General features: G+C 45.9%; 1 protein-coding gene across 1 annotated transcript; it reads left to right on the forward strand.

Moving 5' to 3' along the window:
* Window positions 1-15,131: 15,131 nt before the first annotated feature.
* On the forward strand, window positions 15,132-23,194 carry LOC120928173 (olfactory receptor 6N1-like). Its single transcript, XM_040339283.1, has 2 exons — window positions 15,132-15,197; window positions 22,037-23,194. The coding sequence occupies exons 1-2, from the start codon at window positions 15,132-15,134 to the stop codon at window positions 22,991-22,993; spliced, it is 1,023 nt and encodes a 340-aa protein (XP_040195217.1). The 3' UTR covers window positions 22,994-23,194.
* Window positions 23,195-23,932: the final 738 nt, after the last annotated feature.

Genomic DNA, 23,932 nt, shown 5'->3' on the forward strand with positions numbered 1-23,932 from the left:
TCAATGTTGATAATGTCTTACTGATGGGTGACTTTAACTTGGTGCCGTCTAAGGACCTGGACAGATTACATGTCTCTGGTCCCCAGCAACATAGTCTCTCTCGCTGGGCAACTGACTTTCACATGACAGATGTTTGGCGCCACTTTCACCCTTCGGACAGAGAATATACCTGCCTTTCCACGTCCTATCGGACCATGTCACGGATTGATCTGGTCTTTGCCTCCTCGACCCTATTGCAGAGAGTGCTCTCTTCTGAGATCCTCTCAAGGGGGATCTCTGATCATGCTCCACTGTACATCACTATTCAGACCTCTCAGGTGGAGGGCGGGAGGGTGTGGAGGCTGTCCAGGTACTGGATTGCGGACCCTGAAATTCAAGAAGTAATACCAGGAGCTTTGTGTAATTTTTGGATTAATAATGCGGATTCCGCAGAACCTGTGGTGCTCCGGGATTCATTTAAGGCTTGGCTCAGGGGGGAATTTATTGCCCGCATAGCTTAGCGGAGAAGACACTCTGTGCAGTCCCTGAGGCAACAGGAGGAGCAGGCGAAGCTGCGAGAGGCCGAATTTGTGCAGTCCCCGGTGCAGGATAAGTATATAGTTTGGCAGGACACGTTGAGGGACCTTTCCCTGCTTAGAATAGACCTCACTAAGAAACCTATGCTAGATGGTTCCCAAAGGGTATTTGAATACGGGGACAAAAATGACAGGATGTTGGCCTAGTTGGCCAGGGGACAGCAAGCAGTGACTCATATTGGTTGCCTGATGGATTTCAATGGTCGTCTCTTAACGCTACAAGCCAACATTAGTGAGAGATTCTGGGTTTTTATCAGGCCTGTACTCCTCTAGGTTCTCCTATAGCAGCTCGGAGCTTCATCAGTACTCAGTACTGGGTTCCACTCCCCTCCCTAGACGCAGCTAAAAGTGGGAAACTTGATGCGGATATGAGGTGCAGGAGGCGCTAGGATCTATGCAGGCTGGGAAGGCCCCGGAGCCGGATGGGATCCCCATTGAATTTTACTCTACCTATCAGGAGCTGCTGGTCCCTAGACTCACTGCATTATTGAAACATTTTGATACACTGGGCTCTCTTCCTGACTCTATGTATGACGCGATAGTGGTTTTAGTGCCCAAGCCTGGTAAGGACCCTGAGGAGTGTGCCTTCTACAGGCCAATCTCGCTAATAAATTCTGACACCAAATTGCTGGCGAAAATACTGGCCATCCGGCTTGGGAAGGTGATGGATGACCTTGTCCATGTGGACCAGACGGGGTTCATGGCGGGAAAGTGCACTGATATCAATATCCGTCGCTTATTTCTCAATCTCGCTACTACCCATAGTAATAATGATACAAGAGTCATAGCCTCTCTTCATGTGGAGAATGCTTTTGACTCCGTAGAGTGAGAGTACTTATGGGAGGTTCTACAGAGATTTGGGTTTGGCCCGAGGTTCCTCCACTGGCTGGGCCTGCTTTACCAGGCCCCCAGGGCTAGAATCCGGGTGAACGATTCTCTATCGGATTGTTTTCTCCTTCAGAGGGGGACCCGCCAGGGGTGCCCACTCTCGCCTAGCTTATTTGCATTGGCACTGGAGCCCCCGGCGTTGAGGGACCTTTCCCTGCTTAGAATAGACCTCACTAAGAAACCTATGCTAGACGGTTCCCAAAGGGTATTTGAATTCAGGGACAAAAATGACAGGATGTTGGTATAGTTGGCCAGGGGACAGCAAGCGGTGACTCATATTGGTTGCCTGAGGGATTCCAATGGTCGTCTGTTAACGCTACAAGCCAACATTAGTGAGAGATTCTGGGTTTTTATCAGGCCCTGTACTCCTCTAGGTTCTCCTATAGCAGCTCGGAGCTTCATCAGTACTTGGACTGGGTTCCACTCCCACTCCCCTCTTTAGGAGAAAGATCAAAACCCATCTCTTTTGAGGTCAAAGGAGAACCGGTTAAACAGCGCCCAGAGGCGATTCAGTTCGCATGTGCATCGCTATATACGTTTTTCACTCACTCACTCACTCCCTAGACGCAGCTAAAAATGGGACACTTGATGCGGATATGAGGTGCAGGAGGCGCTAGGATCTATGCAGGCTGGGAAGGCCCCGGGGCCGGATGGGATCCCCATTGAATTTTACTCTACCTATCAGGAGCTGCTGGTCCCTAGACTCACTGCATTATTGAAACAGTTTGATACACAGGGCTCTCTTCCTGACTCTATGTATGATGCAATAGTGGTTTTGGTGCCCAAGCCTGGTAAGGACCCTGAGGAGTGTGCCTCCTACAGGCCAATTTCGCTAATAAATGCTGACACCAAATTGCTGGCGAAAATACTGGCCATCCGGCTCGGGAAGGTGATGGATGACCTTGTCCATGTGGACCAGACAGGGTTCATGGCGGGAAAGGGCACTGATATCAATATCCGTTGCTTATTTCTCAATCTCGCTATGTCAGAACCATTGACGTATCTCGGCATAGAGCCTACATATACCGTCAGAATGTTTATTCTGAACTATAAAATATTATTGTATTTATGGAAATATGTAAATCTGTGCTTTGGGAGATATACACTTTTCCTACCATACAAGATATCAAAATTCTTTTATCTGTGCTATTTTGAGGACAAGCAGTACAAATGAATATTTAAAATATATATATTTATTAACTAAAGATATAGTGCAAAAATTAAAATCAGGTACAATTTGTGATAAAACAAATAATTGATATGCTTCTACAATCAGAGATACATAATGGTTAAATGTTCAGATAATATTTACATTATATGACAAGGTATATTCATAGCTCTTATATAAATCATCTTGGCGTATTTAAAACCTGATGGCTTGTAATTTCACCTGGTGTTATTTCTTCTCAATATCAAACAGATCTCTTCTTTTACTTCTTCTACACGTGTACATAACAAATGTTATCTTGTACACAAGCTGATGATTCAGACAATACTTATGTTAAATTTGGAATGAATCAATGGTTTAACATATCCTATAATCAATCCAATTCTAATGCCCCGTACACACCATCACTTTATGTGATGAAAAAAAACGACACTTTCTGTGAAGTAAAAAATGACGTTTTTGAAACTTCAATTTTCAAAGACGAAGTTGCATACACACCATCGTTTTCTCACAATGATCTTGCAAAGTGAGGTTACGTTCCACCACATTTTACCATTGAAGCTTGCTTCATAAGTAGCTTCTGGGCATGCGTGGATGAAAAAACGTCTTAGAAAACGACGTTTTTTGCTACACACGGTCAATTTCTGTGAAGTAAAAAGTGCACTTTTGAAAAACGACACATAAAATTGAAGCATGCTTCAATTTTTTTTGGTCGTTTTTTACAAGACATAAAACGACGTTTTCCCCCACACACAGTCAATTAAAGTGACGTTTTTAAAAACGTCATTTTTTTTCATCACATAAAGTGATGGTGTGTACGCGGCATAAGACTTTAAAGTCAGTGTTATGAGATATGACAAAGTATATCTCACCCTAGTTTCAGAAGTGAAGCCAATACATACTGCAGTTAGAATTCACCTCTCTCCCAAACTATTCTAACAATGGATTGGATTGGTCAAGCATATGTTCAACCACACTTCAATTACCTAAATGGTATTAATAAAATTATACATTACCAGTAATTAAGAATTCTGTTTGAGAAGGGAAAGTCCTAATGAAGGATTTCTGTGAACCATTGCTACATGTTTGCGGTCAAAGTCTGCCTTGCAGCTTCCTTCAGAGATCAGAGATCAGAGCAGCTTCCAGCCATCAGCCCTCCAGAGATCAGCTCCAGAATAGCCATCTCTCTCCCACCAAGCTTCTCGTCTTGTCCTGTGTAATCACTTTTATCTCCCCAAAGAAGTGGGTGTGTATTTCCCTATCACATGACTGGCGATATCACATGACAATATGTTTTGGTGGGTGACCATCTTGAACCATGCCGATATTAACCTGTAGGGGGCAGTGGTGTCTAAGGAATAATTCCTAATTTTAGGGTCAACCAGAGTTGATCATGATCTATGGCCCCCTGTGACCTGAATCTTGGTATAGCATCATAAATTGTTTTATATGTCAAACAAAATGACAACAAACCTAGACATTTTGGCAACCCCTAAATTTATGATTGAGATAAGGTTTTATGATCAGCACACATGCCTTGGGAAATTCCTTTAAACTAATGCCGGAATGTGATCAAAGCAGTCTAATACTATTAAGCCATTATAGGATCTTAGGGCCAGATTCACCAAAGAGATACGACGGCGTTTCTCCTGATACGCCGTCGTATCTCTGTTTCTATCTATGCGGCTGATTCATAGAATCAGTTACGCATAGATATCCATAAGATCCGACAGGTGTAATTGTTTTACACTGCCGGATCTTAGGATGCAATACCGAGGCCGCCGCTTGGTGGAGTTTGCGTCGTAAACCAGCGTTGGGTATGCAAATTAGCAGTTACGGTGGATCCCCGACGGATTTTCGCATTCGCTACATTGCCGCTAGTCTAGTTTCCCGTCGCAAAGTTAGTCGTCGTTTTAGGTGCCCTAACTTTAATCAGCAAACGTATTGCTGTCTAAAGTATGGCCGTCGTTCCCGCGTCAAAATTAAAAAATGAACGTCGTTTGCGTAACACGTCCGGGAATACGGAAGTACGCTACGCTCTTCGCCGTTCGAAAAAATGACGTCACGGCGCGCAAAGCACGATGGGATTTGCGAAACAGGGCATGTGCAGTAGGTCCGGCGCAGGAGCGCGCCTAATTTAAATGGCACACGCTCATTTGAATTGGCCCGCCTTGCGCCGGAGGCCGCCGGTGTAGTTTTCATCGCAAGTGCTCTGTGAATCAGGCACTTGCGATGAAAACTTGCGGCGGTGTAATGTATCTACGATACGTTACGCCGCCGCAGTTCTATGTGAATCTGGCCCTTATATTTTTGGGACCCTAGTAATGTCTATGTATTAAACAGGTTTATATATGAATTACTAATACACATATATTGTTAAGGCATTACAAATACACAATACTATTTGAGATGTATAATATATAAACCCACCGACATTGTGAATAAGCCCCATGGCCTTAATATATATAGACGATACTATGTTGTGTGTCATGCTGTGCAAGGCTTCTCATCCTGTTTATCTTATCGGTGTCAAGCCCAGAAGATATATGGCCTGGGAGATGGTACAGATAGTCATCCAGTCTCCTGTAAGAACATAAGTCATTCTGGTAACAAAACCTCACTCACAGGTTTTGAACTGTGACTCAACTGAAGACACAAAATGGTGTCGCTTCTGCTAAACATATATATAAATATGGAACACTATGAAACATATAAAATGTGCGATCTTATATGTATTCTTTTAACCCCAAATGTTCTGACAGCTACTACCCATAGTAAAAGTGATACAAGAGTTATAGCCTCTCTGGATGTGGAGAAGGCTTTTGACTCAGTAGAGTGGGAGTACTTATGGGAGGTTCTACGGAGATTTGGGTTTGGCCCGTGGGTCCTCCACTGGCTGGGCCTGCTTTACCGGGCCCCCAGGGCTAGAATCCGGGAGAACAATTCTCTCTCGGATTGTTTTCTCCTTCAGAGGGGGACCCGCCAGGGGTGCCCGCTCTCGCCTAGCTTATTTGCATTGGCACTGGAGCCCTTGGCGGTTTTGGTTAGGGAATCTAGCCGTATTGTGGTTTTACGTGTGGGACCTCTGGAGGAGAAGATATCCTTATATGCAGATGACGCCTTGTTGTACCTGCATGATGCAGACTCCTCGCTGAGTGCGGCTTTGGAGAACTCCGATGAATTTGTGAGGTTCTCGGGGATTTGCATTAATTGGCCTAAATCTGCCTTGTTCACCTTAGATGTGCGGGCTAGGGATTCTGGGAAACAGACTTAGTTGCAATGGGTGGATGAATTTGTCTACCTAGGGATCAGGGTGTCGAGAGACTTGCAGTCCTTTCAGCGCCTCAACCTCCAGCCTGTAGGTCGCCGTCTGAAGGATCATTGCTCCCGCTGGGCTAATCTAACACTTAATCTCCTAGGGCGTATCAATATTTTAAAGATGATCTATCCTCCCAAATTTACCTATAATTTCGGGAACTGCCCTGTGTGGATACCCCCATCCTTCTTCCTAGATTCAGATAGTTGCATTGGCTCTTTTTTTTGGTGGGGTCTTCCCCCCGGTTGGCTAGACCGACTCTTCAGCTCCCTGTGAGTTGTGGCGGCCTTGCCTCCCCAACCTGTTGGTATACTACTGGGCGGCTATACTTGTTACAGTCCGGTGGTGGTTTCAGCAGTCCAGGGCCAATGCGGCTGTCTGTCTGGAGGCGGCCATGGTGGGTTATCTTGCAGAGCTGAGTAACCAGGTGTACAGGGGCACTTTGGCGTAAACATCTTTCCTGACTCCGACAAGAGCAACCCTGCGGGTCTGGGGGGTGGCCAGGCGTCGGTTCTTGTGCCCTGGCAGGTGGTCCCCTTATTGCCCCTTGTGGGGGAATCCTTCCCTCCCCACTTCAGGACTATACCAGTCGCGGTCGCCAAACTGATTACAATGTCACTCGTGGGCAGTTTGGCGTGGGCATTTGTCACCTGATAGCACCTTTTTCCACATGTTCTGGATCTGTCCCAAACTGTCGAGCTACTGGGCTGCGGTGGGAGAATCTATTACTGTCCGTCTTCAATTGGATATACCTTTGAAGGCTGAACTGGCCCTATTGGGAGTGCAGGATGATGAGCAGAGACCTAGATGTACTAAGACATTGTTCTCGCTGCTGCTCTTTTATGCAAAGAAGGAAATCCTTTTGAAATGGACCTCTCCCCTGCCCCCCACAGTGCGTTCATGGGAGGACTTAGTTAACGCAGTTCTGCCGCTGACTTACATAAGTAGAGGGTGTCCTTTGAAATATGAGAAGATTTGGCGGCCATGGACAGATCCTACATATAAAGCCTGTCCTTAATTGCTGTTAGGAGTGGGTGCGCTGCTCTTCGGGAAACCGTGCTGGCCTTTCCCCCCCTTCCCCTTCTCCTCTCCCTCCCCTTCCCTTACCTCCTTTCTCCTGTGGTTTCCTTGTTCAGAAGATGATTTCCCCATACCTATGCTGCCTGATGGCTTGTGGCATTCTGTATTGAATGATATGCTTTTTGATTGCATGTAAGGCTGCATTCACACCTGAGAGTTTTGTCGCCTGAAGCGTGACGCCCCAAAACGCTAGAGGGGAAAAAATACATTATTCTCTATGGAAATGGTTCACATCTCCACTACAAAACGCCTGACGCCGAATGCCTGAAGCCCAAACAAGTTCTGGACCCTTTTTTGTCACTCGAATTTGGGCGTTTGGGCGTTTTACATTGGTGACCCTAGATCTGTACAAAATCGCGGTAAAAAACGCAGCGTTTGCCGCAAAACGCTACGCTCAGGTGTGAATTCAGCCTAAGTGGTACATTTCTGTCTTGATTCTTGTCAAGACTTGATTGTGTCATACCATGTTTGTGCTTTTCCAATAAAGACCAACCTTGTTGTTAAAAACACACCGCTCCAAAGATGCTGCTAGCAGAACTTTTGAAGCGGTCCTGCTAGCGCATCGCTCTTGGCTTTCACACTGGAGAAACAACAGCCAGTTTAGGGACGGTTTGCAGGCGCTATTTTTAGCGCAATAGCGCCTGCAAACCGCCCCAATGTGAAAGGGGCCTAATAAATATAATACTTAACAAAAATAAGGGTCCCTTCCTATACCACTAGCCAGTGAACTCTGCATATAGATGAAAAAAGTACCGTATATACTCGAGTATAAGCCGACCCGAATATAAGCCGAGGCACCTAATTGTACCAACAAAAAAAATGGGAAATCTTATTAACTCGAGTATAAGCCTAGGGTAGGAAATGCAGCAGCTACTGTAAGTGGAACAATGCCCATTTGCAGCTTCACTGTGCTCATTTGCAGCCTCACTGTGCTCATTTTCAGCCTCACTGTGCCCATTGCATTCCTCACTGTGCCAATCTGCATACCTGATCTTCGTGTCATGCAGTCAGTCGGCAGCCGTCCTGTGTACTTGTCCTCATCCGTGATAGACAGAACACTCAGTTTCCCGGCAGAGAGTCAGTGTTTAGTGTTCCGCCTATCATGGACGAGAACAAGGAGGAGGCGGGGTTTTTTTTTACTGGACGGCCGCCGTCTGACTGCATGTCACAGGGGCTGATCACATACGCAGATTGGAGAGACTTGAGTATAAGCCGAGGGGTTTTTTTTCAGCACAAAAAAAGTGCTGAAAAACTCAGCTTATGCTCGAGTATATACAGTATATAGGATGGGATTTTTAGGGTGTTATTCTAATCCACAATCAGGAATAATATATAAACAACAGTGTTTAATTTGTACAAGTTAAAATCCATAAACATATAGACAAATTACACATATATAGTTTGAACAGTGGGCTAGATTCAGATAGGTTAGCGGATCTTTAGATCCGCGTAACCTATCTGATTTACGATCCGCCGCCGCAAGTTTTTGAGGCAAGTGCTTAATTCAGAAAGCACTTGCCTCTAAAGTTGCGGCGGCGTATCGTAAATCCCCCGGCGGAATTCAAATTCCGCGGCTAGGGGGCGTGTAGAATTTAAATCAGGCGCATCCCCGCACCGAACAACTGCGCATGCACCGTCCGCTAAATTTCCCAGTGTGCATTGCTCAAAATGACGTTGCTAGGACGTCATTGGTTTCGACGTGAACGTAATTTACGTCCATCCCTATTCGCGAACGACTTACGCAAACAACGTAAAAAATTCAAAACTCGGCGCGGGAACGACGGCCATACTTAACATTAGCTACCCCTCATATAGCAGGGGTAACTATACGCCGGAAAAAGGCAAACGCAAACGACGTAAAAAAAAGCGCCGGGCGGTCGTTCGTTTCTGAATCAGCGTAACTCCTCATTTGCATATTCCTTGTGTATACAAACGGAAGCGCCACCTAGCGGCCAGCTTGAGATTGCAGCCTAAGATCCGACGGTGTAAGTCACTTACACCTGTTGGATCCTAGGGAGATCTATTCGGAACCTGATTCTATGAATCAGCAGCATAGATCCGAACGACGGAACTCAGAGATACGACGGCGTATCAGGAGATACACCGTCATATCTCTTTGTGAATTTGGCCCAGTGTCTTCTTACATTGTACTGAATCCCAGACGCACTTATATCTTCTACATGTTTTGCCATACTTCAGGAAGTATTTAAAGCGGAGGTCCGGCTTAAAAAAATAAAATAAATAAAAGTCTTTTAATAAAGACACTTACCTGTCCAGGGTATCCGCGATGTCAGCAGCCGAAGCCGAGCAATTGCCTGGGTTCTCGGCTGACCGGCCGCCATCCACGATGAGGGAATCAGGAAGTGAAGCGTTGCGGCTTCACTACCCGATTCCCTACTGCGCATGCGCAAGTCGCGCGGCGCTATGTGAATGGGCGGATGTTTCCTGGGACACGTACAAGGTCCCAGAAGACACCGCTCCCCATTTCCCAGGAGGCAGCACAATGAGGAGAAGAAAGAAGACCCACCGTGGACAAGGAAGTGGCAGATTAGGAGATCTGGCTAGTAAAAGCCACTTCTGATAAGTATACAAAACCAAAAAAAAATTCGAAGCCTTTTTGGCTATTTGTTTTTTTTTTAAGGGTGGACCTCTGCTTTAAAGCGGTTGTAAACCGCATAAACTTTTTTTTTTTTCCCCCAAACCTGCAATGCAAAAGGCATAATAGGCTAGTATGCATCGCATACTAGCCTATTATGAAATACTTACCTCGGAACGAGGTGTGTACCACTTACCTGGTCCACGCCGAGCAGGATGTCATCTTGCTCCGGCGTGTCTTCCGGGTATCGCCGCTCCAGCGCTGTGATTGGCTGGAGCGGCGATGACGTCACTCCCGCGCGTGCGCGCGGGAGATTTAAAATCGGCAGGGTCCGGCGATGCCGGTCCTTCAGCCGTGGAGTCCCCCCTGCGCATGCGCCGCTCGCATTGCGGGGGTAATATCTCCTAAACCGTGCAGGTTTAGGAGATATTATCCTTACCTACAGGTAAGCCATGTTGTAGGCTTACCTGTAGGTAAAAGTCCAAATAGTGGGTTTACAACCACTTTAAGTGCGAACAATATAACAGGGCTCCTAAATGTTACACCCAGATGGAATCAAGGGCCAGAGATGGAGGGCACAAAGGACCATCCAAGAGCCCAAACTCAGGACCCCAATCCCACTGTACCCACGTTTTGGGTCAATCGCAGAAGGGGCACAATGACACAAGACAACATTCAATTAAAATCAAATTGGTAATAAAAGTGCCTGGAGAGTTAAAACACCAAATTGGATGTAGTCAGATCATCCGCTGATACTGAAGTCCAAATATGGATCTGTCTGGATGAAAAATGCTGCTATCTCAACGTAGAGATGTTTCCCAGGCTCCCCTTATGGAATAAAGATATTAAGGATGCATTTAGAAAAAAAGTATGCTGTACCTAAATTGTATGTAAATACAATCAAGTCAAAACAATTTAAAGTGGAGGTTCACCTGGAAATAACTTTTTTTAACCTTAGGCCCCGTACTCACGACCAAACATGTCTGCTGAAACTGGTCGGCAGACCAATTTCAGCAGACATGTTCCCTCGTGTGTACAGCCGCGCGGACAGGATTCCAGCAAACAATTGTCTGACAGACCGTTTCTGAGCAGACAACTGTTTCCCGGACTTGCTTTAAAACAGTCCGCTGGAAACCTGTCCGCCCGGACATGTACGGTCGTCTGTACAGACCTACCGTACATGTCCTGCCGCCCGCCATCCCTCGCATGCGTCGAATGACTTCGACGCATGCGTGGAAGCATTTTCAAGGCAGGCCGCCCACGCCGGCGCGTCATTGTCGCGGCGACACCGCGTCATCGACGCGTCGACACCGCGGACACGCCCCGCGTATTGTTTACGCGCGGTCTTCTGTTCGATGGTGTGTATAGCCATCGAACAGAAGTCCCCGGGCAGTCCCCGGCCAGACATGTCCGATGGAAACGGTCTGCAGACCGTTTTCATCGGACATGTCCTGCCGTGAGTACTCGGCCTTAGATTCCTGCTCATTTTGTCTAGGAGAATCGGGTAGTTTTTTTTAAATCGAAGCCGTACTTACCGTTTTAGAGATGCATCTTCTCCGCCGCTTCCGGGTATGGGCTGTGGGACTGGGCGTTCCTATTTTGATTGAAAGTGAAAGTCTTCCGACAGGCTTCCGACGGTCGCATACATCGCGTCATGATTTTCCGAAAGTAGCCGAACGTCGGTGCGCAGGCGCAGTATAGAGCCGCACCGACGTTCGGCTTCTTTCGGCTCCTCGTGACACGATGGATGCGACCGTCGGAAGCCTGTCGGAAGATCCCGGGATCTGTTTCATTCTGGATTAATATATACCCTGCAGGCTCTATTACTTTCTTAACCACTGGCACATATACCCCCTATGCCCAGGTGAAATTTCAGCTTTCAGCACTGTCACGCTTTGAATGACAATTGCGTGGTCGTGCAACGTGGCTCCCAAACAAAATTGACGTCCTTTTTTTCCCACAAATAGAGCTTTCTTTTGGTGGTATTTGATCACCTCTGCGGTTTTTATTTTTTGTGCTATAAACAAATAGAGCGACAATTTTGAAAAAAAAAACGAAATTTTTCACTTTTTGCTACAATAAATATCCAATAAAAAAAAAAAATGTTTTCCTCAGTTTATACGTATTCTTCTACATATTTTTGGTAAAAATAAATATCGCAAATAAGCGTATAGTGATTGGTTTGCGCAAACGTTATAGCGTCTACAAAATAGGGGATAGAATTATGATTTTTTTTTTATTATAATTTTGTTTACTAGTAATGGAGGCGATCTGCGATTTTTGTCAGGACTGCGATATTGCGGCGGACACATCGGACACTTTTGACACATTTTTAGGACCATTCACATTTATACAGCGAACAATGATATAAATATGCACTGATTACTGTATAAATGTGACTGGCAGGGAAAGGGTTAACACTAGGGGGCGAGGAAGGGGTTAATGTATTCCCTAATTGGTGATTCTTACTGTGGGGGGAGGGGGGTGACTGGGGGAGGTGACCGATGGTTGTCCCTATATACAAGGGACACACCATCAGATCTCCTCTCCCTGACAGGACTTGGAGATCTGTGTTGGAGCTCCACGTCCCTGTCTCCGTGACCGCCGATCGCGGGCGCCTGGCAGACATCGCGGCTGCCAGGCACGCGCATCGGCACCTGACTGACGCGGCGGGCGTGCTCGCGCGCCCCCCAGTGGCCTGGAGGCCGGAAGTCGTATATAGACGCCTCCCGGCAATTAAGAGCCGTATTGTGGCCGTAAAATCCCGCCGTGCGGGCGGGAAGAGGTTAAGGAAGGTCATGTCTAAGGGGCAAAGCTAGGACAATGTTGTGGAGGCCTCCCACACTGGCCAGTGCATTGGGGCCCAAATCTGGTCTTGGAGCACTCAAAATTAAACCCTTCTGAACCTGAGTGTAGGTGGCCCCAGTATGCATACTTTTTTAAAGCAGGAGTGCGGTAGGGTATGTCAATCGGCTTTTCACCAACTCCTAGTGTGAAAACCTCCTAGTCTCCTCACCTGCGGCGTAACTGTACCCTGGGGTCAGATATTTTTTTCCCTCTCACTCTGGCTTCCTGTTGTAGCCTGTGTAATGTTTTGGGACCCTCACCATGGTTACCGCGTTTGTATTTCTATGAGTCGGGTGACGCCCTGGCTCCACCCACCGCTGACGAAGTCCAATCGGACACAACGTGTGTACGGGGGAGGAGCTTTGTGACATCATCCGCGTCCTTTCCACTGATGCTCGCGGCTGTACAACACGGCTATATGCCATGCTTTTTTATGCTTTTAATCTTGTCCGCTATACCAGATGGTAGTCCTTCAGTGGATTTCTTTGTGCAAATTGTCCAGTCCAGGATTTTTGCTGTATAGTGAACTTTTTTACCCTTGGAATTAAACATAATGGCCGGGATTCAGGTACATCAGCGCATTTTTGTGCCGGCGTAGCTCATCTCATATGCGCTAAGCCCACGTAACATTGAGAGTCAAGCTGAGTATTCACAAAGCACTCACTCCCATATTTACGCCAGCGTAACGTAAATGGGCCGGCGTAAGCCCGCCTAATTCAAAGTAGGAAGGTAGTGGGCGGGCTACATGTAAATTAACCGTGACCCCATGCAAATAAAGGGCCTAACGAACAGCGCATGCGCGCGCATGCTCAGAATAACGTCACATATACTCCCTAAGATACGCCTGCTCAATGCCTACGACGTGAACGTAACCTACGCCCAGCCCCATTCACGTACGACTTACGTAAAATACGACGGCTGTTCCGACGTTTCCGACGTCCATACCTTAACATGACTTACCCCTGCTTTATGAGGGGTAAACTTACGCCGGACGTACGCCTTACGTAAACGGCGTATACTCATGTACATTCGTGAATCGGCATATCTTGCTCATTTACATATTCAATGCGTAAATCAATGGAAGTGCCCCTTGCGGCCAGCGTAAATATGCGCCTAAGATACGACGGCGTAGGAGACTTACATCGGTCGTATCAAGCCAAAATTCAGGCGTATCTTGTTTCCTGAATAAGGCGCATAGATACGACAGCGCATCCGTGGACTTACGCGGCGTATCAGAAGATACGTCGGCGTAAGTCGTACGTGAATCTGGGCCAAACAGTCTACACTGAGATCGTGTTTTCTGTTTTTTATATCTGATCGGATTACTTACCACTCTTCTCTTCCATGGTGAGACCAAGCTGTTTTGACCAGTTGTTAACGCAAATGGTCCATCCCATCTGGTAAGGAAGCATTTCTCTTGTTGGTGGAGGAAACATCACTTTCGTTTGAAGAGCTTTTGCTGTATCACTGGGTGTCATCTCCAGTAACTTTTTTATGGACTTTTATTGCGCTGCACTTACATATTTTTTTCATTTGCTACATTTGAGGTTGCGATCACCTTTTTTTGTGTTCAGCTTGCAATATCTTTAGTTTAATTGCATTGTTTGTGCGCTGATTGCTGCTTTTATTATTATTTTTGTTTATAGCGCAAAAAATAAAAACTGCAGAGATGATCAAATACCACCAAAAGAAAGCTCTATTTGTGGGAAAAAAAGGATGTCAATTTTGTTTGGGAGCCACTTGGCATGTCTGCGCAATTTTCATTTAAAGCGACACTGTGCCGAAAGCTGAAATTTCGCCCGGGCAGGAAGGGGGTATATGTGCGCAGTAAGCAAGTGGCTAAAGGGGGGTTCCACCCGTGATTTTTTTTTTAAAGTCTGCAGCTACAAACACTGTAGCTGCTGACTTTTAATAAGGATACTTAACTGTCCTACTCGCCCGTGATGTCAGCCCCCCCGAGGCCGATCCCTCGATCCTAGCAGCTCCCGGCGCCGCCATCCTCAGTAAGGGAAACAGGCAGTGAAGCCGTGTGGCTTCACTGCCCATTTCCTACTGCGCATGCGCGAGCCACGTGGCTCTTTGTGAATGGGCCGGCTGCTCTCTGGGATACACACAGTTCCCAGAAGGCAATGCTAGAAGACACCGTGACTAGGACGGAGAAAGAAGACCCACCGTGGACGATGAAAAGGCAGATTACGGACTTCCGCATAGCAACCGCTATTTCTGGTAAGTATATATATATATATATATATATATATATATATATATATATAATAAAAAAAAAGTTTTTCTTTTAGGATTTTTGGTAAAAAATAAATAAAAATCAGGGTGGAACTCCACTTTAAATAACTTAAACATGACAGCCAAACAAAGGCAACAGTTTTCCTCCAAACAAATCAATAATTCAGGCTTGTGGCTTCCCCAGCGACCCTGCACAGGTCAGAGTCCATCTTTGGCAAAGTCCAAGGTGGCGGAATCCAGGGCTGTATTTTCAGGGTGGACTGCAGGTCCCAGCTATCCCCCTACGCTGTGGGAGAATACTAAAGCCAGATTTTCACAGGCACGCACCTCGGACTCGGCATGATACAGCAAGCTGGCAAAATGGACTCCAGCAAACGCATTGGCATTTAAAAGCCCACAAGCAGGCACCTCAGACTCGGCATGATGCAGCAGGCTGGCAAAACAGGCACTGGCAACCACATCAGCAGTGAAGATGACAACAGCAAGGTGCCCTGGGATCCAGTCCCCTGTCCCTTTTTATAATGACACAGGACCAGTGGGTCAGACCCAAGAAGCCTGCCAAGAAAAACCCGGGAAACAGTTAACTCTAAGGCCCCATACACACGAGAGGATCCATCCGCGGATCGGTTTCAGCGGATAGAGCCCCTGGTGTGTACGTTCCAGCGGATATTTATCCGCGGATATTTCCGATTTCCAGCAGATAAAAATTTGTAGACATGCTAACAAATCTATCTGCTGGAATCGGCTCCAGCAGATCGATCCGGTGGTCTGTACTCGATCCGTCCGAACCCATCCCTCGCATGCATCGTAATGATTCGACGCATGCGTGGATATCCTTATATGACAGCGTCGCGCACGTCGCCGCGTCATCATCGCGGCAACGGCGCGACACGTCACCGCGATGGGAATTCGGCGCGGATTTTGATCCGATGGTGTGTACACTCCATCGGATCAAAATCCTCAGAGGATTTATCCGCGGATACGGTCCGGCGGACCGTATCCGCGGATCAATCCTATCGTGTGTACCAGGCCTTAGGCCGCGTACACACGGTCGGTCAAAACCGATGAAAACGGACTGAAGGACCTTTTCATCGGACCAAACCGACCGTGTGTGGGCCCCATCGGTCAGTTATCCTTCGGTCAAAAACTGTAGAACTTGCTTTAAAATTGAACCGATGGACGCCTAACCGATAGGTCAAATCTGACGGTTAGTATGCAAAAGCATCGGTTAAAAATCCATGCATGCTCAGAATCAATGCTTGGAAGCATTGAACTTTGTTTTTTTCAGCACGTCGTGTTTTACGTCACCGCGTTCTGACCCGATCGGTTATTTAACCTATATTGTGTTGGCACATCAGACCATCAGTCAGCTTCATCGGTTAACCGATGAGAACGGTCCGAAGGACCGTTCTCATTGGATGGACTGATCGTGTGTACAAGGCTTAAACCTCCCAGCCAGGGCAGCACCTAACTAGGCAGAAATAGGCAACCTGCCTACAGGCAGGTGTGTCTTCCACAGATGCTAGAGCTGCAGAATTATAAAAAAAAACTACCTCTATGCCCAGTATTTCTGTCAGCTTGGCAAAACCAGTGACTTTACAGCTGATCCCATTTCATATTGGCAGGTTCCCAGCTGCCATTATTGCCCAGAAAGCCATGTCTGCCCTCCACCAGCACCGTGCAATGCTAATCTCTCTGTATTGTTGCACCATGCAGTCAACAGCCAGGTTTACATATCCTTAGACACATGGTCTAGCAACCAAGGGTAGAAACATCAAATCTCCTTGACAACCCACTGGGTAAATTTAATGGTGGCTGGGAAGGATCCAGAATGGGATACAATGCTGTGTCCTGCACCTTAGTGTCTGCAATGGTACAATCACGTTCCCCCCTTCTTTTTAATGGCCTCAGGCAGTGCCTACCCAAAACACTGGTCAACCCCATGTTCTCCAGAACCTCTGGAAAATGCTGTCACTTTGCAGATGGTATGTCTGAGCAACAGAAGCAACACTGTCTCAGTGACTCTTCAGGGACAAGTAGGCCAAGAGTTGGCTGACCCAATGCCATCTAGTACCCGCAGGGTCATGTGTGACAATGGCTCCAACCAGTGGCGGCCTGTAATGCAGGGTGCAGGGACGCCGCCCCCTATCCATGCGTCTGGCTCCTTAATCAACATGCAGGGCGCGGAAGCATAGATTCCAATTTTTTTTGAAGCACGTGATTAGAGCCAAAGGCTCTAATAGGCTTCAAATAAGGGTGGGTTGGGGGGGGGGGGGTACTGTCCCCCGAGCCCACCCAGTTGTGTGACAATAGCGAAATAATATTCACTATTGTCACACTGATTCTCCCGGGGTCTTGGGACCTGTTTCCTGATTGGCCGAAAGAAAAAGCGATCCTATTAACCTAGGAGGAGGAGGGAGGAGACGCACGGCTGCTGTGAGGCAGAGGAGGACACACAGGTGAAGCCTCAGCCCGTCACTCGAAAGGAAGCGCTGCCCAAGCCATAGATGGGGTAAGTGCGGGGCCAAACGGGGGTGGTGGCTATGGGTCCATTGTTTGTCGTCCCCCCCCCAAAAAAAACACCAGCTGCCACTGGCTCCAACTTTGACAGGGAGAGTTCACATACACACATGTTCTGAACATAGAGGGGAAGTAGCTCCTAGTTAGATACCCTGGCTTTCATAACGTCTTGCAGCAGGTCAGAAGAGTGTGTGGCCACATGCCAGCTCCCTAACAACAATCCTGAGCGGGAAGCTTTTACATGTAGCAGTAATACCGCTGCTAAATGTATTTCCTCCTGCTGCAGACAAATCTGCTGGAGTTTGGCTTGGTCGAACACCCATTTAGTTTGATTGTCTACCGAACTTTCAAACAAGCAAAAGTCTTAAAATGGGTTTGGACTCAACTGGCAGCTTATTCCTACATGGGGGCCCACACATTTTTAGAGAGGGGGGCGGCATATGCAAAAACCCTTATTGGCCCTTCTAGGCCACTTGACCACAGTTCAGCGGCCATAAAGTGCACTGTTGATAATTATTTGCTATGAGCACAAATGGTCACAATATTTTGACCAGAATGACTTGGGTTCAGGTTGATTTGGCTGCACGTGTTAGTGCAACACGGATACAATATCCCCTCCATGCTCCCTACCGGTCCCGGCTGGATTTTTACTCCTTGGAGATTAAGATAATATTGCCTTATCTCAAGGATTATCTTTGGCTCTGTGCTGGGGTTACTATTCTCCACCTTGCCATTTTTTTCCCCATGAGGTCCAACCAACTTTACAATTGAAGTTCCAGGGACACGTTTTAGGGATCTCTGATGGGGTAACCGGTTGCCTACCCTCCACTACTGTCCTACAACCAAGCGTGCGTTTGCCAAAGCTTTTTACCGTCATATACAACAGTGTTTTAAAGGACCTAATACATGCCCAAAAGGCTGTTTAGGCAACAACGTTGTATATATATATATTATACTTTATTATTAACGGTCGTTTCCACAAACCTATGCGGAGACCTGTTTACTCTAACTCTATGCTCCTGATGAAGCATCTTGTACGCGAAACATGTCGAGAGTAAAAGCAAGACTTACCATTCCGCATATCAAACTCAGTTCCAAGGATTAAAAGTTTATATATACTCTTCTGTGCTATATAGTCTCATGTCATGAGTACATTTGCATAAGTATAAGATTTTTTGTTATATTCTTTATAATATGTACGGAGATAATATGCTGATAATGTACTGTTCCCACAAAATTATGTATATCTTTTCCTATATACTCTTTTTTATGAATAAATATTTATAGATTTTTTACATTCATTACTTGTACCGCCAAAAGTCCATTCTAGTAGTCCAGACTAATTTCCACTTCTGAATTCATGATCAACCCGAGCCTGAATCTCATCTGTATTCGTGAGGCAGCAAGTGCATTTGGATGATTTCTACGGATCAGTACTTATAACTAGAGTTAAGCGAACCTGAACTGTAGACCCGAATAATTGGAAAAAGTTCGGGTCCGGGATCGGAGTTCGGGAAAAAAAAAATGCACGGAGGTCCCCGCAAATTCAATAACCAGACCCTTTAGGTCTGGTATGGATATTAAGGGGAACCCCGCCGTCAATTAAAAAAAAAAATGACGTGCGGTTCCCCCTAAATATCCATAACCAGACCCTTCAGGTCTGGTATGGATATTAAGGGGAACCCCGCCGGCAATTTAAAAAAAAAATGACGAGGGAAGAGGGAAGACTCTGGGCTTCCCCAGTGATGTAGCAGAGGGTACGTCAGAGGGTGCGGGGTCACGTGACGGGTGGCCCTGCCTCCTCTTTATAAGTAATGTCACAGCATCAGTGCGTCATTCGCTGGGCTGTGTCCAGCGATGAGAGGAGGTCGGCGATGCTGCGCTCCAGATGGATGGATCTTCTCATCGCTGGAGCGGAGATCACCCGTCGCTGGATCTTCTCATCGCTGGAGATCACCCGCACTCGACGCTGGATCAGGACATCGTTGGAGCAGTAAGCCGGGAACGAGTGGATTATCAGCGCTGGAGGTTTTTTTTATTAATAAAGGACTTTATTCTACGGTGTGTGTGTTTTATTTTTTACAAGACTTTACACTTCCTTCGTGAAATGGTAGGGGTACAGTGTACTCCATTACCATTTCACACAGGGGGGGGTCAGGATCTGGGGGTCCCCTTTGTTAAAGGGGTCTTCCAGATTCTGATAAGCCTCCCACCCGCATACCCCCACAACCACCGGGCAAGGGTTGTGGGGATGAGACCCTTGTCCCCATCAACATGGGGACATCCTCCCCATGTTGAGGGCATGTGGCCTGGTGCGGTTCAGGAGAGGGGGGCGCACTCTGTCCCCCCCTCTTTTCTGCGGCCGGCCAGGTCAACGTGCTCGGATAACGGGTCTGGTTATGGATATTTAGGGGGAACCGCACGTCATTTTTTTTTTTTAATTGACGGCGGGGTTCCCCTTAATATCCATACCAGACCTGGAGGGTCTGGTTATTGAATTTGCGGGGACCTCCGCGCATTTTTTTTTCTAAAAGTCCGTGTCCCATTGACTACAATGGGGTTCGGGTTCGGGTTCCTGAACCCGAACTTTTTCGGACCCGAACCCGAACATCCAGGTGTCCGCTCAACTCTACTCATAACCAATAACGTCCTTTATGCAGATGCTAAAAAAAATACGTACAAAGCCCCTTCCGTACTTCATTCCAAACTTTTGGCTAGAGATCCTCTGTAATGCTTTCAGAATTATACATATCGTCTCCGGAGATTTGCTGCAGCTGCCTATTTGATGTGAAAGTAATACAACAACTTAATTAGTAAAGTCTTTAATTATTTACAAACAATATCTGTAATTGGCCCCTGAGGATTACGACTAATTCATTAGGCCTTCTCCTTGATTTAATGAGGTCGAGCTTAAATAAGTAGGGTTTTCTCACAAGCCGAGTAAGCCAAGTACTCTTCTAACTGCTTACGAGTAATTAAACATCATACCGTAATTAACATTTGCTCTCATATTTTATTTGTGATTTTCTGCTATGCTCTGGCTATGGGAGTTCTCCTGCAAACTGTAAGTTGATGACGGCTCAGGATATATTAAGCCTTTTGACACAGTGGGCTTAGGAAATGTAAGAAAATTGTGCACATCAGTACTTCCATTTAATTAAAGGGTCTCTGTAGCTTTAGACAAAATTTCAACAGTGACAATGACCCATCCAACATCTTATCCTCCCTGTCACTAAATGGAGACCTCTTCCTGCATACAATTGAATTTCTACTTTATTCTGCACAGTCTGTCTCAGCTGACTCAGCATTTACTCTCTAGAATTCAGGTAGAAAGGGCAGAAGATGGCAGACACTGTCCCACATCTTGGTCCTTGACTGGTGCAAATCCCTACTAGATGTTGTTGTAAATGCTGTTCTGGCCTGTACAAGAGTCATGTAGGGGACCCTGCTGAACAAAACTAAGGGGGACACATCCACTGTGCTGTACATTATCTGATCAACACCATCCAACCCTATACACTGTGCTGTACATTGTGTTACCCGTTTATTATATTTAAGATTTAATATCTCAAAGATATGATGTGTGTTAAATTAGAGTTTTTTGACCAAGAGTGAAAGCTTTAACATAATAACAACATTTATTGAGTAGTTGAAAGTCTATCTAATACACAACCATCTATCTATAGTCTTCACCAAGGAAGAAAATATTAGGTTAAAATAAAATAATTACCCGAAGGAATCAGGGGCGGATCCAGAGTCTAGTCTCGGGAGGGGCACTGCTAGAAAATTTTGCGGGCAAATTGTTGGGACAATGGCTGGTGTTGGAGTGTCAATCATCATGGCGCCATGGTTGATATGGTGTCAGGATGATTGAAGCGCATTATTTCTATTATTACATTGTAATATAAAATTAAATGGTTCAACATAATGCAGAATCAGGAGCCTTGAGTGTGTCACTTCCTACTGTCGTCTGTCCACCAGATGCGGATTGACACAAGATGTGGCAATTTCTGTGAGCGCGATCCCGCATTGCTTTTCCCAGGTCTTGTCGGTTCTTCATTGGATAGATTGATAGCAGCGCAGCCATTGGCTCCTGCTGCTGTCAATCAAATCCAATTATGCGGCCGCCGGGGGGGGCGGGACCAAGTCATAAACTCTGTGTCTATGGACGCAGAGTGTATGACAGGGAGCAAGCCCGCAAGCTAACCCCCTCGGGAGAGAGCTTCCCAGAGGGGGTTAGGTATTGCGGAGAGGAGCCGAGAGAGTCACCATGGGACCCCAGAAGAGGACGAGCAGGCCCACTCTGTGCAAAACGAACTGCACAGTGGAGGTAAGTATGACATGTTTGTTATTTAAAAAATAAATAAATAAATAAACCTTTACAATCACTTGAAGGAGGTGGGGATCTACACAAACAACATAAGATAAGTCAAACATCACTGGGCACAATGTCGCCTCCTCACACCTGATTTAAACGTCTAATTACCATACTACCGTGTAGCATTCAAGTGCATTGCACGGCAATCATGGGTTTAAATCAGGTGGCATGGAGGCAACATATCGTCTCCTCACCACCTATCAAACACACTTGGATCACTTTTCAGAGGAGCAGCAGTGCCTGACCACAAATTTGTGTACTGAGCTTTTCATGGAGTTTCAAAATCAGCTTATTTTTAGTCTCAGTCCATAACAGGTTCCTCCCTTCTCCATACAGAAATAAATATAAGGTCCATGTACTATGAAATAACTTTAACTATTTTAAACAGAACAACATAAAATGTTATTTTAATCTCATTCTTGTGTAGGTAAATACAGAATTTCCTCGTGCTGTGGATTCCACTAACTTCTCAACAAAATTGGTGACAGAGTTTATCATATTTGGCTTTCCCAATTTTCAAAGTCTTAGTACTCTTCTTTTTTGTGTTTTTCTCTTTATCTACCTTTTCACTGTCACCGGAAATGGCATCATATTCCTCCTTATTATTCTGGACCAAAAACTTCACACTCCAATGTATTTCTTTGTCAGCAATCTCTCGCTCTTGGACTTGAGTTCCATCACTGTGACCATTCCCAAGATGCTTGCTAAGTTCTCAGTGCAGAATGATGTGATCGCTTATGTGGCCTGCTTCCTCCAGATGTATTGCTTTATCTCTTGTCAAGCAGTTGAGTGTCTTCTCCTGACTGCCATGGCCTATGATCGCTATATAGCTATCTGTTCTCCCCTCCATTATCATAACATCATGGTCAGACGACTGTATATTTCCCTAGCTGTGGCGTCGTGGACAATAGGCTTAGCTTATCCAGTTGCAACAGCCATACTAGCCTTTAGGTTGCCCTATTGTGGCCTAAATACCATTCACCATTATTACTGTGATCACCCACCGTTGCTTCAGTTGGCTTGTGCCGACACCTCACTCAATGTGGCAGTAGGTTCTTCTCTTGGTGCCATTATACTTCTGTTATGTTTCTCTCTAATTGTGACATCCTATGTTCATATCATTAGGTCTGTGCTCAAGATAGCATCATCCAAAGGGCGTAAGAAAACATTTTCTACCTGTGCTTCCCATTTTGTGGTGGTGAACATGTACTTCCTGCCTTTGATCTTCATGTATGTTCGGCCAACTGCTTCATACTCGGCTGATATTGACTCTCTGGTGGCCATGTTGTACACGGTATTAACACCTATGCTAAACCCCGTTGTGTATAGCTTACGGAATAAAGATATTAAGAATGCTTTCAGAAAACAAATAAGTTGTACCTAAAATGTACGTGAATTCAAGTCAATACAAATGGGGTACATGTTTCCTGACTTACCTATAATCTCTTCAGTACATTTGACGTAAAGACGATAAAAAATAAAGGGTTCTGTGCAATTTATGTAATTAGTATAATGTCTGTAACGGTCAGGGGTTAACACCGTTTACGATATTCCATTCCACCAACCCAAGACAGCTTATCCGACACTCCACAATCCAGCAGACACGATCCATATGGATTTTCCCAGAATAACGAGACACAAGCTCTGTTCTCTGGTTCCAAACGAATGAATACTTTAATGGTAAACTCAGCTTGTTATATACAGTTAGAAACCAAATCTGAACAATGACTCAACTCCACCCACAACATCGCACAAAGGGGTGCTAACGAGTCCCCCTCAATCCACATCTTAGACAGACTTTCTGACTCCGCGATAAGTTATTCTCACCTGCTACATAAGGCACATTCCTTTAGTAACCATAATTGACATGCTAATCCACTACACCTGAAAGGTCAGACATCTGACCTTTCAGACTGCCAACACATATCTATCATCAATAGAACTTTCACACAATATAGTGTCATTAGCATACACAATGAAAGGTTCTTGAGAGGCAGACTTAGTTAGCACAATAGACAATAGAATGCAAACACAGCAAGCTTTTATCACTACAGCCAGGTAAACTTAATTAGCACATCAACAGTCTGTGTCCCCACATGAATGAGTCACTCTGCTATTGACCTGTTGGGGTCATAATTAACCACCTGTAATACTTCAAGATATTCTGCAATACATGAATTATCGTTACTGTCCCATCTCATGTAATCCGAGATATCATTTCTCAGTCATCCTATGCCCCTATTGGACATAGGATGACCCTAGACATAAGAGTCATTGTTGAAGCTGGCACAGGAGTACCCCGCATCCTTCAAAGTCTCTGGGT

This window comes from Rana temporaria, chromosome 2 (assembly GCF_905171775.1).
Source record: "Rana temporaria chromosome 2, aRanTem1.1, whole genome shotgun sequence".
NCBI lineage: Eukaryota > Metazoa > Chordata > Amphibia > Anura > Ranidae > Rana > Rana temporaria.

Bases quoted from the DNA above. Each gene is read 5' to 3' on its own strand.
- LOC120928173 (XM_040339283.1), top strand. From the start codon at position 15,132: ATGATGCAGCAGGCTGGCAAAACAGGCACTGGCAACCACATCAGCAGT. The intron at 15,198-22,036 runs GTGCCCTGGGAT...ATTCTTGTGTAG, and splicing joins GTGAAGATGACAACAGCAAG to GTAAATACAGAATTTCCTCG.